This window comes from Peromyscus californicus, unplaced genomic scaffold (assembly GCF_007827085.1).
Source record: "Peromyscus californicus insignis strain IS unplaced genomic scaffold, ASM782708v3 Scaffold_15__1_contigs__length_86483966, whole genome shotgun sequence".
NCBI lineage: Eukaryota > Metazoa > Chordata > Mammalia > Rodentia > Cricetidae > Peromyscus > Peromyscus californicus.
This window is the reverse complement of record NW_026294447.1, coordinates 63,419,696-63,433,952: the sequence shown is the minus strand read 5'-3', so window position 1 is coordinate 63,433,952 and position 14,257 is coordinate 63,419,696. Positions and strand designations below refer to the sequence as shown.

Genomic DNA, 14,257 nt, shown 5'->3' with positions numbered 1-14,257 from the left:
TTGCTGTAGAGTGTCATGTCCTGGGGAGGGAGCAGGACTGGTTAGATGGAAGTACATCAGTGCAGGGCCCTAGAGTGGAGAGGCTCCAGATTTCTCTCCATCTTTTGGAACTCACAGACATGGTTCCTTTGTTACTTTGATAATGTTTAAAAATAGTGACCTGATGTACAAGAGTGCTACATCGAACACAGGCCACACCAGACTAGTAATTAATACACACAAAAAGATTCAAACATTTAGAAGTTATTTACAGAAAAATGATAATATATAGACTTTACATAGCATTGTTTTTCAATACTAGGCATCACAACCAGTTGTTTTGCATGGATCAACACTAAGCTACATGCTTGAAAACTATTTCTTCAGCTTCATATCTGGATTCAACATTCAAAAACTTTGCTAATCCTTCTATAATTATCAACCTTGTACTATAATGGCCTCTATAGAACAAATAATGCAGAGTGGTGTCTCTGGTCAAAAACACAATAAAATAAGACTTTGAATTATATCACACATAGTAAATAATGGATAATTCTTAACTATTACCCAGTGTCTTCCCTTTGTTCTAGGCATTCATATGTCTAATACTTCCACCAAAAAACTCGATATACTGCAGCAGGAAATGCAATCAAGGCCTCCCTCTGCTCATAAAAACCAGCCCAGCTCTGTCCCTGCAGCTCTGAGAAGCCCAGCCCTGGATTCCCAGTTCTTTTAATTCAGTCAGAGCACTGAATGAAAACCACTAAACAAGGAGTTGTGTGTGAGAGATTTCATTATTCCTTTTAAATTTTTATAATTAGAATATTTTTGAGAATTTTAAAAACTGAATACTGCACCTATCAATATTTCCACTCAAATTCTTTCCATATCAAACTCTCACTCCCTCTAAAATTCATTACTACTTCATCTTTAGTTAACATTTACCAGTCTCTCTGTTGTCTCTCTTTCTCTCTGTGTGTCTCTTTCTTTGTGTGTGTATGTCTCTGTGTATGTCTAATTGTGTTTGTGTGTAATATTGAGGTCAGTTATAGTATGTATATATACATGTGTGTAGCTGGAAGTTTTCCTGTGTCCCGCCTGGCCCGTGGTCAGAACAAATCTCTCTCACCTGCTGGTCCCACAGCCTCTAAGACCCAAGTAAACACACAGAAGCTTATATTATTTACAAATTGTATGGCCATTAGCTCAAGCTTATTATTGACTAGCCCTTATACTTAAATTAATCCATAATTCTTGTTTATGTTTAGCCATGTGGCTTGGTACCTTTTTCCAATTCTGCCTTCACATCTTGCTTCCTCTGTGTCTGGCTGGCAACTCCTGACTCAGCCTTCATCTTCCCAGAATTCTCCTTGTCTGTTTATCTCACCTATACTTCTTGCTTGACTCCTGGCCAGTCAGCATTGTATTTATCAACACCATTCACAGCATACAAAATGACATTCCACAGCACATGTGCTTACAGCAGTTTCCAGAGGACTGAATAACACACCAGTGAGCTTGTTCTTGAAGAAAACTGATTCTTCTTCTCTCATTGATTACCTGTGGTTCTTCATTTAGGGGTGGGGACCTAAGAGCTTTCCTTCTATACTATGGATGCCTAGTTTAGGCATCAATATTGTGAAGAATTCATGGGTGCAGCATCACTGTCCTGTCTAGAAGATACCATTTCACAGTGACATGCTGGTCCTTTAGATCTTACAATCTTTCTTCCCCCTCTTCAGTATTTTCCCTGAGCCTTAGGTGTAGGGTTTACATTGAGGATGTATTAACTGTAGTTGGGCATCCCATGGACACTTGTTCTCTGCATGTTTACCTGATGTGGCTCTCAGCAATAGTCTCCATCAGCAATTAAAAACTAAGAGAGTCATTAATGAGGGAGTTAGAACTTGTATCTGAGGGTATGCAGCTAAGTTTTTCGAACACAGTTAGAAAATATATTTGTGTCTTATACATAGGTCACCATTAGAGGTTGAAAGGGTTTGTAGCTGAGTTGCTGTTTACCTTTCTAATTTGGTAACATACAGACCGAATACTGATTTTTAGCATAACCAACCAATATATGACTGTATTTCAGGACTACTCCATGAGATTGTGTCTATTCCTGACACTGTTCAGGTGGCCCAGAACCTAATACTAGATAGCACCGAAACCTAGGAGAAAACAAAGTACAATTCTTCTCCTAAAGAATCATGGGGATGAAAGATTCTGAAAAAGCCAACAAGTCTGGAAGAATTTAGAAGCAAGAACGTTGAAGAGTAGGACGCCTGTATGCTAAGTAAGAACAATGCCTACCTAGCGGTTCAGAGATGCAAGACCACGGTGAAGACTGCCTAAGATGTGGGAAAGAGCAAAGACAACATGGTGGCATGGGGGAGGAAGATCACAGGAAGAGAGTACACTGTGGGAGAGGAAGGAGAGGGCGACCTGGTGGTGCAGTGCAGGCAAGTCTCTAAGGGGCTGGGTGGATCTTTGACTTAAAAAAGAACAGATATAGCCACTGGTGAGAAGGCAAGTCACTGAGGAGTCAGAGAGCAGAAGGGTATGTCATGGAAGGAAATAGGCCCACAGGGTGTTTTAGGGATGTCACAGAAGAGCTGGGAATACATTTGTGATGGGGAGCAGCAGGGCTCTGTGGTAGGTGGGCAAGGTCAGACCTGGAGGAAATAAATGGTTACCACAGGTCTTCAAAATATGTTTTCATCATTGTTCAAGGAATAATATCAGATAGTACTTATATTTATATAGCAGTTCTTTTTTTTTTTTTGAAGATCAGATTTAGAGTTTTAGTGCTGATATACTGTACTATGAGATATGGCCTCAGACACATTTTGTTAATTCAATTTAATGTACGTATTCATTAGTCACTGAATCTTATACAACATTTCTTAATTTATTATATTTTAGTATTTGTTATATTACTTTCTATGAAAATATTAATAATTATTCAAAAAGAGCAAAAGATTTTACAAATATAGAGTATAGTAATGCAGTGCTGAAATCTTGTTATTCTATGTAAAAGTAGAAATACATAATAAGTAAATTTTCATGTTTTTTCAATCATTCTTCCTTCTCTATTCTTTTCCACAGTTTCATATGGACCAAGCACAATGCAAACCTTAGTTTCTCGTGCTCCAACCTCTTCTTTTTCATACAAAGGTGGGAATGAACACAGGGCTTCAGGCATGCAAAAAACATTCTACTAACGGAGCTATGTCCACAAAACAGTAAGTGACACTTTGAGCTATCCAGAGACTACAGACTGGAGAAACTACGCCTTGCCATATGTTTTCAGAATACATCTGTGATACAGACATTGGCATCTCAGGACACAATTTTCTATTGTGAGGACATATTTGAGCCTGAGCCAATGCTTTCACAGATGGAGGAGCCATGCAATTTTGGAATGATTAAACTTCAAAAAATATTTGAAGTCTCAAATATCCATTGCTTGAGAGGACTAATGTCTCCATGCCCACGGCTAGATACAGAAGATTCCTGCTGCTGCTATAATTCCCTGTGAATAGCACTCTCCTTCTCTTTCAGCTTTCCAAAATGGACTTAATATCAGAGGAGCATCTGATATTATATTGGTAGGGAGGTTCCAGGCCCCCAGCAGTGATTTGTGATCGTTAAGGCATCCAGTGTCATAAATTGCCATGTTCACTGAATCTCTAGTGGGCAGATAGCCATGATATAATGTAAAATTGCATTTGTGTGTTGATGTTTATACATTCTATTGGTTCTTTCTCTAAGAGCACCCTGCCTAGTACAGGGAATAAGTTCTGTATTATATAAATGACAAAAAAAATGATATTAAGAATACTGATTAAAATCAGGTGAAAAAATAGAAGACATTTTTATGGAGACCAGGTTGTGAATCAACAAAGTCATAGCAGAGCGTCAATTTCTCTAATCACCAGGGCAGTGAAAACTAAAGTCACAAGGAGATGTCACCTCCACCTGTGGATGTGTTCAGGGTGAGATGTGTGTTCACTTCTGTGACTGTGCTGATGGTTAAACAAGGTTCCCTGTGTATGCATGTTTAGCATGTGAGACTACAAATGTGCAGTCATCTCTTATCAAGTATATTTGCTGCAAATAAAACATGTATCCAAACTTTCAGGAAACTCTAAAATGAAGCAAAATCAAAAGTGTCCCATCACAGTGAGGGGGACATTGAAACTTCACCAGACATGTCTGACTCTGACCAAGAGCTGTCTGAGGTGTCCAGCACCAAGAAGCACAACCCAGGCACTGGGATGACACACCAGACCTGAACTTCATCCAGAAATGTGACAGTGTGTGATGTCTTGTAAATTATATGTTTTTAAAAAGGAGACCACATTAATACACAAAATGCAAGTCTTGTGTACAAAATAAACATGAAATGAATGAAGTGTGGTGAAACTTTAACCAGAAAAAGTATGTAGTACAATATCATAACATCATAACTCTGTCACTGTTGTCAATGACCACGAAGTCCCTTGCATCTGCTCTGAGCACTGTCTTCTCCCTTAGTTCTAACCTAAGAGCTTACTATATAGCAGGAAGAGATGCAAATAATGCCTTCCTCTGCTCATGAAAGCCAGCCCAGTGCTGAGCCTCACCTGTGACAGTGGAGCTGAGCCCTGGATCCAGCCAGGTCTTCCCATTCAGTGACCAGCACTGAACATAGACCACTCACCATGGAATTGAGACTTGGATTGGTTTTTATTGTTACTCTTATAAAAGGTAATATACAGGGAAGAGATTCTGTTTGTGTAGGGGGACATGAGTAAGAGGGATAATGGATATATGTGACCGATTTCTGACTATGGTTCTCTGTGTTTTCAGGAGTCCAATGTGAGGTGCAGCTGATAGTATCTCAGGGCGGTTTGACACAGTCTGGAGGGTCTATTACACTCTCCTGTGCAGCCTCTGGATTCACCTTCAGTGATCACTGGATGCACTGGTTTCGTCAAGCCCCAGGGAAGGGGCTGGAATGGGTAGCAACTATAAAATATGATGGAAGTGCAAGATACTATTCAGAGTCTGTGAAGGACCGATTTACCATCTCCAGAGACAATTCTAAGAACTCATTGTACCTGCAAATGAGCAGTCTGAGAAATGAAGATACTGCCATGTACTACTGTATTACACAGTGAGGAAAGGGAATTGTGAGCTCAGACACAAACCTGCTTGCAATGATTTCAAGTCCAGCAGGGGGCACTGAGCACACAGGGAGCTCAAGGTCCACCATAGAAGCAGGGAAGGGACATGGAAGGTTAAAATACTTTATGTCTGGATGGTTTCAAATCATAGATCATATTCCCCAGGGACTTGCTCTACAGGCACAGCTTCTACTTATCTTTGAAATAACCAAATATCTAAACAGATCTGTCTTCAGTTCTGAAGTACACATTTAAATACAGAACACAGTCTAACCTCACTGAAATGCAGAGCATTACACAGGGAAGATGAGACTCTGCTGTGAGCACCAGGATCACATGCTGAGGAAGCATGGAACCCAAAATAGTTTTAAAATCAAATGAAGTTGGGGGTGGGCGGTACTGGATTTCCATAATGGTTGAAAGGCATGCCGTATATTCCAGAGAGAGCTGGGAGAATTCAGGCCTTGGTGTGTTGTTACACACCTTGAGTAACAAGCTGAGAACTGTATCCCATGGTAAGGTATGTTCAGAACATTTGTGTAAAAATAGAATTATTGGATAAAGTATAAATACTGCCAAATTACACCATCAGCACAATTGTATCTTACCTCACCTCTGTGCCTTGCTCCCGATACTGACTGTCCTTTTTCATAAGGAATGGATAAACAATGAGTAGATTTTCATTCATGAGTTGACTGAGTTTCTCTCTGGTCTCAGAACTCTGCCACTGTGTCCCACTGAGGAGCAGACATTGGCCAGTGGTGCGGGAGTCAGTTGTTCATCCTATCTGCCTCAAAGGTGCAGAGCCGCCTACAGTGATAGGGTGATGCCCTCTGGACAATGTGCACTTTCTCTCTGCAATGAATGATGCTCAGGTCTAACTCTGGGTTCAGATGGAGAGGCCTGTTATTCTGCCACAACTGTGCTGCATGCAACAGCTCACCTCCTCATTCTGCAGGGGATGCATCAATCACTCCTGACTCACATGGCTTTGTCCCTCCTCTAGTTAATTGATTACAATGAGTGTGACCATTTAATCCTTCCAGTACAACCATGGAAGAACTGAAGGAATATAAAATAGGAGAAAAATAGATATTGGCAATATGGGCCTCAAGAGTTGATAGAAATTTCAGCTGAATGTCTAAAAGTGTGTGAACAATAGTTAAAATGCCATCTTTGCTGCTGAAATTAAGGAAATCACTAAACACAGGAAAGTTCCTTGGAACATACATAAATAAGACTATCAATTTTCTCACAGATTTGTTAGTGCTTTTGATTTTCTTCATTTTCCTTAAAGCCTTGTGCATACTTCAGTAAAGTTCTTTGTATAAAACTGTTTCGTGTTATTTTGATGACACATAAGTAAGTAGTTTCATTTTTCCTTGAACTGGACACAGCTCACTTATGGATAAGGTTTATAACTCTCATCCTTAGGGAGGTAGAGCGGTCTGAAGACAGGGGATTTCCTATGAGTGTTGGTGTCTCCCTCCTGCAGGGAACCCCTTTTCTCTTTGCTGATTATAATATCCACTCATTTCTCTTGTGGGAGGGAGCACCTCATAAGCATCATGGCAAGTGATGGAAGTGTGGGCAGGAGGGTTATAAAATCTGTCACTGCAAGCTTCTTACATCACCCAGACCTTATCTGTGTGGCATTGAGGCATAGGCAGCCCATTGACAGAAATCAGAGGAGCTGACTGGGAAAGGATCCATTCCCAAGTTCCACACCTTGTCAGAATTTCACTGATCTGATATTTTAAAGAAACAGACTATGATCAGGCAGGTTCCGATCTCAACCTCAGTCACTGTGACCTTCCTCACTCTGCTTCCCTGCTGTTCTGACCCTCAGAGGGACCAAGCAGCAGTTCAAAATGCTCCACCAGACAATCTTGAGAAGACAGTTTTGTAAATGAATAACATACACAAAAGACAGAGAGAGCATCCCAAGCGTGGTATAGGGTGAAACTCAATAGAAACAGGGAAAGGGGGATCTCCCCTGATTTGTTGGCAAAACCTACAGAGTTCTCTGCTAATCCTTTGAAAGGCCAAGAATTAATTCATTCTACAGACAGACAGCAGTGGTGCTTTGAGAAAATTTATATATTTTTTTCATGTGATGTAAATGCAACCATTAAACAAATGGCTAGTAAATGCTTTTTACAGTTTTCAACATCTTGATCTATCAGGGAAATGCAAATTAGAAAAAATAGTTTGAGATTTCCTCTTATTCCAGTAAGGATGGCATTTACTAAGGAAACATGACACCAAATGTTGATGATTAATTGGAGAAAGTGGAACCATAATACATGTTTGGTGAGGGTGTCAACTGTAGCTGTCACTATGGACATTTGCTGGAGTTTCCCCAAAGCACTGAAAATAGAAATGTCATGTGACCTAGCCATATCACTCCTGGGCAGACACCTAAGGACTCCCTGCTGCAGATCATTTGTGTTCAGTGTTTGCCCTCTTCAGAGCAGGTAAGAGCTAGAATCAGCCTAGATGCCCATCAGCTGATGAATGGACAACAAATTTGTGTGTGAGGCCTGTCATCTACTCTACCTGTAGAAGCATGCAGGACCTCGCTCCTTTCCCTTAAACTTGTTAGATCTCTCATGGCAGTATCAACAGGGACACAAGATAGCAACTTGTATTTTTTACCAAAACAGTTGTTTTAATATTTCTAACTACAGATGAATTTGACACCCTTGTTCTTGAGTATTAGTTTAAGTTGTGTTACATTCTTTTATTCTGTGGAATTTTTTTTTGAGGCAGGGTGTCTATGTGTAAGTTTGGCACCTTTCCTGGACCTCACTCTCTAGCCCAGGCTGGCCTCGAACTCACAGAGACCTGCCCGCCTCTGCCTCACCAGTGCTGGGATTAAATGTGTGTGCCACCACTGCCCGGCTATGCTGTGCAATTTTTGTTTAATTGTGCAAAGATGTACTACATTCTTTTATGTTGCGTTTGGTTAACTCTGTAAAGCTATTATTTTGTCTACCTAAAACACCTGAGTGGTCTAATAAAGAGCTGAATGGCTGATAGCTAGGCAGAAGAGGAATAGGCAGGACTGGTGTGTAGAGGAAGTTTCTCCAGTCCCACCCAGTCCCATGGTTCTGTGTTTCTCCTGTCCCACCAGGCCCCATGGTCCCACAGCCATTTATAAAATAGTCAGAGGCTTGATATTAATTGTGAAATATATGACCTATGGCTGAGGCTTCTTACAAACTAGCTCTTATAAGTTAACTCAACCCATATCTATTAATCTATGTATCGCCACATGTTCTGTAGCTTTACCTGTGTCCCATTACATGTTGCTCCTTGGGAAGCTGGTTTGTGTCTCTCCCACTCCTGCCTTCTTCTCTTTGTATCTCTTCTTGGATTTCCTGCCTGGCTATAAGCTTTCTTTCCATAGGCCAAAATAGCTTTACTTATTAAACCAATGGGAACAGTATATATTCACAGCATACAGAAAGATATCCCATAGCACTTCCTCCTTTCTGTCTAATCAAAAAGGAAAGTTATAACTTTAACATAGTAAAATTGCATATAACAAAGCAGTTATCAAGCAAGAATCATAGTTATACTAGTCTGTTTATATTTGGCAAAATTAGAAAACATTCTATCATCTATCCTATTTTGTGAGTTTAAAGTTTTATATCTAATTTATCTTTTATCATGACTAAGGAAAGCTATAATTATAACTATCTAGTCTTCCACACCATCAAAGTCCCAGAAGGATTTAACGTTATCTAAGTAAACAGTAAATGCATTGTAAGTAATTAAAATTCTGGAGATGACAGAGACAGCTGGCTGCCTGGAAAGTCACCCAAAGTTCCTCTGCAATGTTGGGGCATCCATCTTCAGCCTATAGGTCTAGAGTTTTTTAGACACTTCTCCCTGTGCCCTGTAGAATATCTGACAGTCTCTTCTGTGAAGCAGAAACCTGAAGGACCATCTCACCTTGTTTCGGCAAAATTCAGTGGTCATTTTACTATGGGTCCTGTGTATCTAGTTTATACAACACCCTGTCAAACAGGTCAGGCAACAGCAGTTTCTTGCCCTTTTTTCGTAAAAAAAGCAAACTCCATATGGAGGTTCTTTGATGTCCCATCATCTTCTCTCAAGTAGATTGGTGCTACCAGGAGCAGACATGTCTCAATGTTCAGAAAGTCAAAGTTCTTAAAACATTTTAAATGTCATATTTTGTAAGTCTTTGAAGTGTTTGAAGATTACCTTCCTAATTGAAATATATATATATATATATATAACTTTTTTTCATGATTATAAGTTTGATTATTCCACTGACGACTAAATATTAATCTATATTTCTTAATTATGCATTACAATTTTAAATGAGTTGCATAAACATAATACTTTAAACAAGAGTTGAAATAAACATGCAATATAACAAAATTAACGTTAAATTTGTATCAATAAACTAAAATCCATAGCAATGTAAAACATGTATGCTTAAGAGAGAGAAGATAAAGGATATAGATAGACATAAAAATAAAATAAAGTCAAAAAATAAAATAATATATAAAAATAAGCCACATAAAGATGGATATTACATCTTTTAATTAATAATTAAATAAAATTAAATAAAAATTAAATAAAAAACATCTAATAATTAAAGAACAAAACAAGTTGTTGTTCTTTAAAAGAAGATTTAATCATCTACCTTTTTATCCTATCATATCCATAGCCACCTTTTTTTCTTTAGAAAGAGATTGCATTTATAATCAACCCCCTTTAAATAAAAGTAAACATTTATAAATAATATTTTGGAAATTTTGGCATAGCTTTTCATATTAATTCCTGCTGAGTGGGGGTGCTGGCAATCTTATGGGGATCCTGAGAAAATTCAAAATAATGGTCAAGTCCTGGGAAGACTGGCTATAACATTTGTTGATAGGTACCATCTGTTGAGGTTCAGGAGATCTCATTTGATCAAATCTGATCCATTTTAACCTGATGTGAATCCATAGCCTCTAGCTTCCCGTGGAAACAAAAGCAGAGCCTCCTTTCCAAAGCAACATATTCTTAGATTCAAATTTTTAAGTCAAGATAACATATATATATATGTGTGTGTGTGTGTGTGTGTGTGTGTGTGTGTGTGTGTGTGTGTGTGATTTAGCACCTTTATAAATCAAATGTCATTCTGCAGTTAAAAATCCCCAAGACAACATAACTCAGACTCTCTGTGTGATATCCATCTTTATGTGGCTTATTTTTTATATATTATTTTATTTTTTGACTTTATTTTATTTTTATGACTATCTATATCCTTTATCTTCTCTCTCTTAAGCATACATACCTTTTACACATATTGTAAACCATTTAGAGGATTATTCCATCTGAATCTGTCTTTTGTGTATCTATAATCCTTATCTGATCATCGCCTTAAACTGCAGCCAGGCCAGACTGAAGCAATGGCTTTGACTGCTGACTCTGCCCATCTCTGCTTCCCAACATAGCAGAGTTATCTTTACTGCCAGCTCTGGGCAGTGGGTCTATGTCTCCATCAAGCAGATTGTATCCCAGAAACCATTTTTTTTTAATTAGCAAAAGCTATATGTAAAGGGCGTTTCTCTGGTCCTGCCTGGCCCCACCATCCTGCAGTCATTTATAGTTTATGAACTCAGAGGCTTGATATTAATTGTGAATTATATGGCCTATGGCTCAGGCTTCTTACAAACTAGCTCTTATAACTTAACTCAGTCCATAACTATTAATCTATATATCACCATGTGTTCTGTAGCTTTACCCGTGTTCCATTACGTGTTGCTCCTTGGGCAGCTGGCTTGCGTCTCCCCCACTCCTCCCTTCTCTCTATATCTCTTCTTAGATTTCCTGTCTGGCTGTAAGCTTTCTCGCCATAGGCCAAAATAGCTTTATTTATTAACCAATGGGAACAACATAAGTTCACAGGATACAGAAAGACATCCCACAGTACTGATGGGCAGAGAAACTAAATTTGAGGAGAAAGTTAGGGAAGAGAGTAAGGAGTGAGGAAGGAAGGAGAGGAGGACATGAGGGGCTAGCCACCCAGTCACACAGCCATACATCAAGTAAGAAGGGAAAAAAGATATATGGAGTAAAGAAAGTTAAAAATCTCACAAGGAAAATGTAATTAAAGGGAAATGAGATACTTTAAGTTAGAAAAGTTGGCTAGAAACAAGCCAAACTAAGGCCAGGCATTCATAAAAATGGATTAGTCTCCATGTATTTATTTGGGAACTGGTTGGCACACCATAAAGAGAATTAAAATAAATCCAGTCCCTAATCTGTGAAGAGAAATGTTGGGTCTCTTTATGCGATACAGTCTCCATCAACTTCCTTTTCTCATTCTTTAGCCTCCTGTAAAGACTTAATTATCCAGGGCCAGAACTGAAAACCCAGATTCACATGAAAGAGATTTAAGTCTTAAGGGATTGGGGTAGAGAAGATAGATCTCCTAGAGGAAGAGGAAATAGTATAGACAGTTGTGGATGCATGGGGGCATGGCTGGAAGGGTGAATCAAAAGAGGAGGGTGAGGAAAAAAAGAGTGAGGGACAGAATAAGGGAAAAGAGATATTAAAGTAAGCCCATTTGAGGGGTAGTAGGTAAACTTAATACAGTAGAAGATTCCAAAGGAGAAATGTAAGACCAACATAAGCTATAACTCCTTTGATTCATAACAGTATCCAGCCTGCAAGATATGCTAGGTCAACAGCAGAACAAAGCTTGTTGGAAAAACCGAAATCTAATTTGACTTAAGCACATTCCATGAATTAGAACCCATACTCTACACTACTTGAGTCACCAAGAATCTGAGACTTTATAGTCCAGGAGTCTAGGATAAAGATAAATATTATTGCTCTATAAAAAATAGATTGCAATAAAATGACTCCCAATGACATTCTGCTACTTTCAAATATCAGTGTCTTACTCAGCCATCTTCAGAGAAACTCCTCCTGCAACATATGGAAACACATACCGAGACCCACAGGCCGACAATACTCTGAGAGTGAGAGATTTTGGAACATTCAGAACTGTATGAGAAGACTTCATATTCCTCCCCTAAGGACCCATGGAACACTGAAGAAGAGGAGGAAACAGAAGACCCAGAGGTCATAGACGCACTAAGGAAATAAGGCCTCTAAATAAACAGGATAGTTTCATACAAATTCAGAGCAACTAAGGGAGCATGCACAGGGCCTGCATGAGCCTGCACCAGATAGAGTCCTAGACTAGAAGGAAGTGGACATGTGTGTTCATTCCTAATCCAGAAGCTATCTCCAATTGATAACAACTTGCAAATGAGAAACTAGTTTCCTCTAAGGGAGTCTCTCTGAGGAAACCAACTACTCTTAAGCACAGGCTGATTGTCCAGCAGTAGATGGTCATCAGAAATCAAATTCAATTGTATTTTTTGAGGTTCCTTGTCTCATAATATCACATGATTTTTTTCCACTTTATTTATTTGTTTATTTATTTATCTCTTACTGTATCCTACTGTTCCTTTGCCTATATAGTCTGGCTTCTAATTTTGTGTTTTTATGGAATTCCTTAGTGTGTAAATCAGGTGGTATCTGCATCTACACCTGTTTCTTGTATCTTTTATTGGGCACTTTTCCTTCAATTTTTTTTGTTGTTGTTGGTTTTGTCTTGTTCCTATGTGTTTGCTTTTCTCTGATCTCATTTTACTTTATTTTATTATTATTCATTAGAAGTCTGCTTGTTTTCAAAAGACAGCAACATGGTGTACACGGATAATGAGGACTTGGGAGTCGAAGAGGGAGGAGAAAGTGTGGTGTGCTTCCTCTACAAACCACAGCAGGATGGAGCAAGAAGTAGGTGTGGACCCTGTGTGACAATAATATGACAGTCTGCCAATTTTCTGGGCAATATGGAAACCCATCTCATGGGTAACAATAGGAAGTAAAGCAGGACCAGTGTGGGCTTACTAATCAGAAAGTAGGAGCTCGGGAACCCAAGGGTGAAAAAGGATGTTGGCACTGACTTGAGACCTTAAAAATACAAGGTCAGAAGAATGAGGTCAGAGGTTGCACTTGCAAGTGGAGGTGGGGTCTTGTCAAGATTTGATTCCTGTGGTCTCCTGAGTCCCCATGCTCTCTTATTCCAGACTCATAGTACAGGAGGGCAAAGGAAGTGATGACTGCATTGCAATAACCAAGCAGAGTCAGTGTCCACCCTCCCCATTTCTAAAGAAGAGGCTGACTCCCCACATGCAAATGCATCTTCTAGCTCTAAGTTAAATCCCCTCCTGGACTGTGGGAGCTCACATCTCTCTCACAGGAGGCTGACCTCTGAGGAAAAGGAGGTGTAGCCTAGAAGATGACACTGTTGGGTCTTCTGTACCTGGTGACTGCCCTTCCTGGTGAGTGTTACCATTTCATACATGTGTCCATGAGGGGTTGTGACAACCTGTGATTGACAGAATTGTCTCTTCCTGTCTGAAGGTATCCTGTCCCAGGTACAGCTTCAGGACTCGGGACCTGGCCTGGTGAAGCCCTCTCAGTCACTGTCCCTCACCTGCTCTGTCACTGGTTACTCCATCACCAGTGGTTACGACTGGAGCTGGATCAGGCAGTCCCCAGGGAAGAACCTGGAGTGGATGGGGTACATAAGTTATGGTGGTAGCACCAGCTACAACCCATCCCTCAAGAGCCGCATCTCCATCACCAGAGAAACATCCAAGAACCAGTTCTTCCTGCAGCTGAACTCTGTGACCACTGAGGACACAGCCACATATTATTGTGCAAGACACAGTGAGGGAACTTCAGCATGAGCCCAGACACAAACCTCCCTGCAGAGGAGCCTTGGACCAGCAGGGGGCGCTGAGCCATAACTAAGAACAGGAACTCTATGACCAGAAATGGAAGGAAAAACTCCTTGTTTTCTGACTTTGCTTCTCACTCCCTATGGGCAGGGAGGCTTTGGGGTCATTTCTCTCTCTCTCTGATCATGAAAACTGTGATTTTGTAAAGTCACATTTGCTTATTTCTTTCTGTTACTATTAAGATGGTGTAAGTGGTAATATTTCTTGTCTTTTTGGTTGTGAACCTAGCTGTGTCATCTCTGGTCTTAGGAGGATTTTTTT

General features: G+C 39.8%; 1 pseudogene and 1 gene segment (V, D, J or C); both read left to right on the top strand.

Annotated features, from left to right (window-relative positions):
• The first annotated feature begins 4,685 nt into the window (after positions 1–4,685).
• LOC128111018 (immunoglobulin heavy variable 3-7-like) lies at positions 4,686–5,144 on the top strand. The segment is given in 2 exon segments: positions 4,686–4,731; positions 4,834–5,144. Coding segments are annotated over 2 exon segments (357 nt in total).
• Positions 5,145–13,450: 8,306 nt separating this feature from the next.
• LOC128110379 (Ig heavy chain V region 3-6-like) lies at positions 13,451–14,009 on the top strand (annotated as a pseudogene).
• Positions 14,010–14,257: the final 248 nt, after the last annotated feature.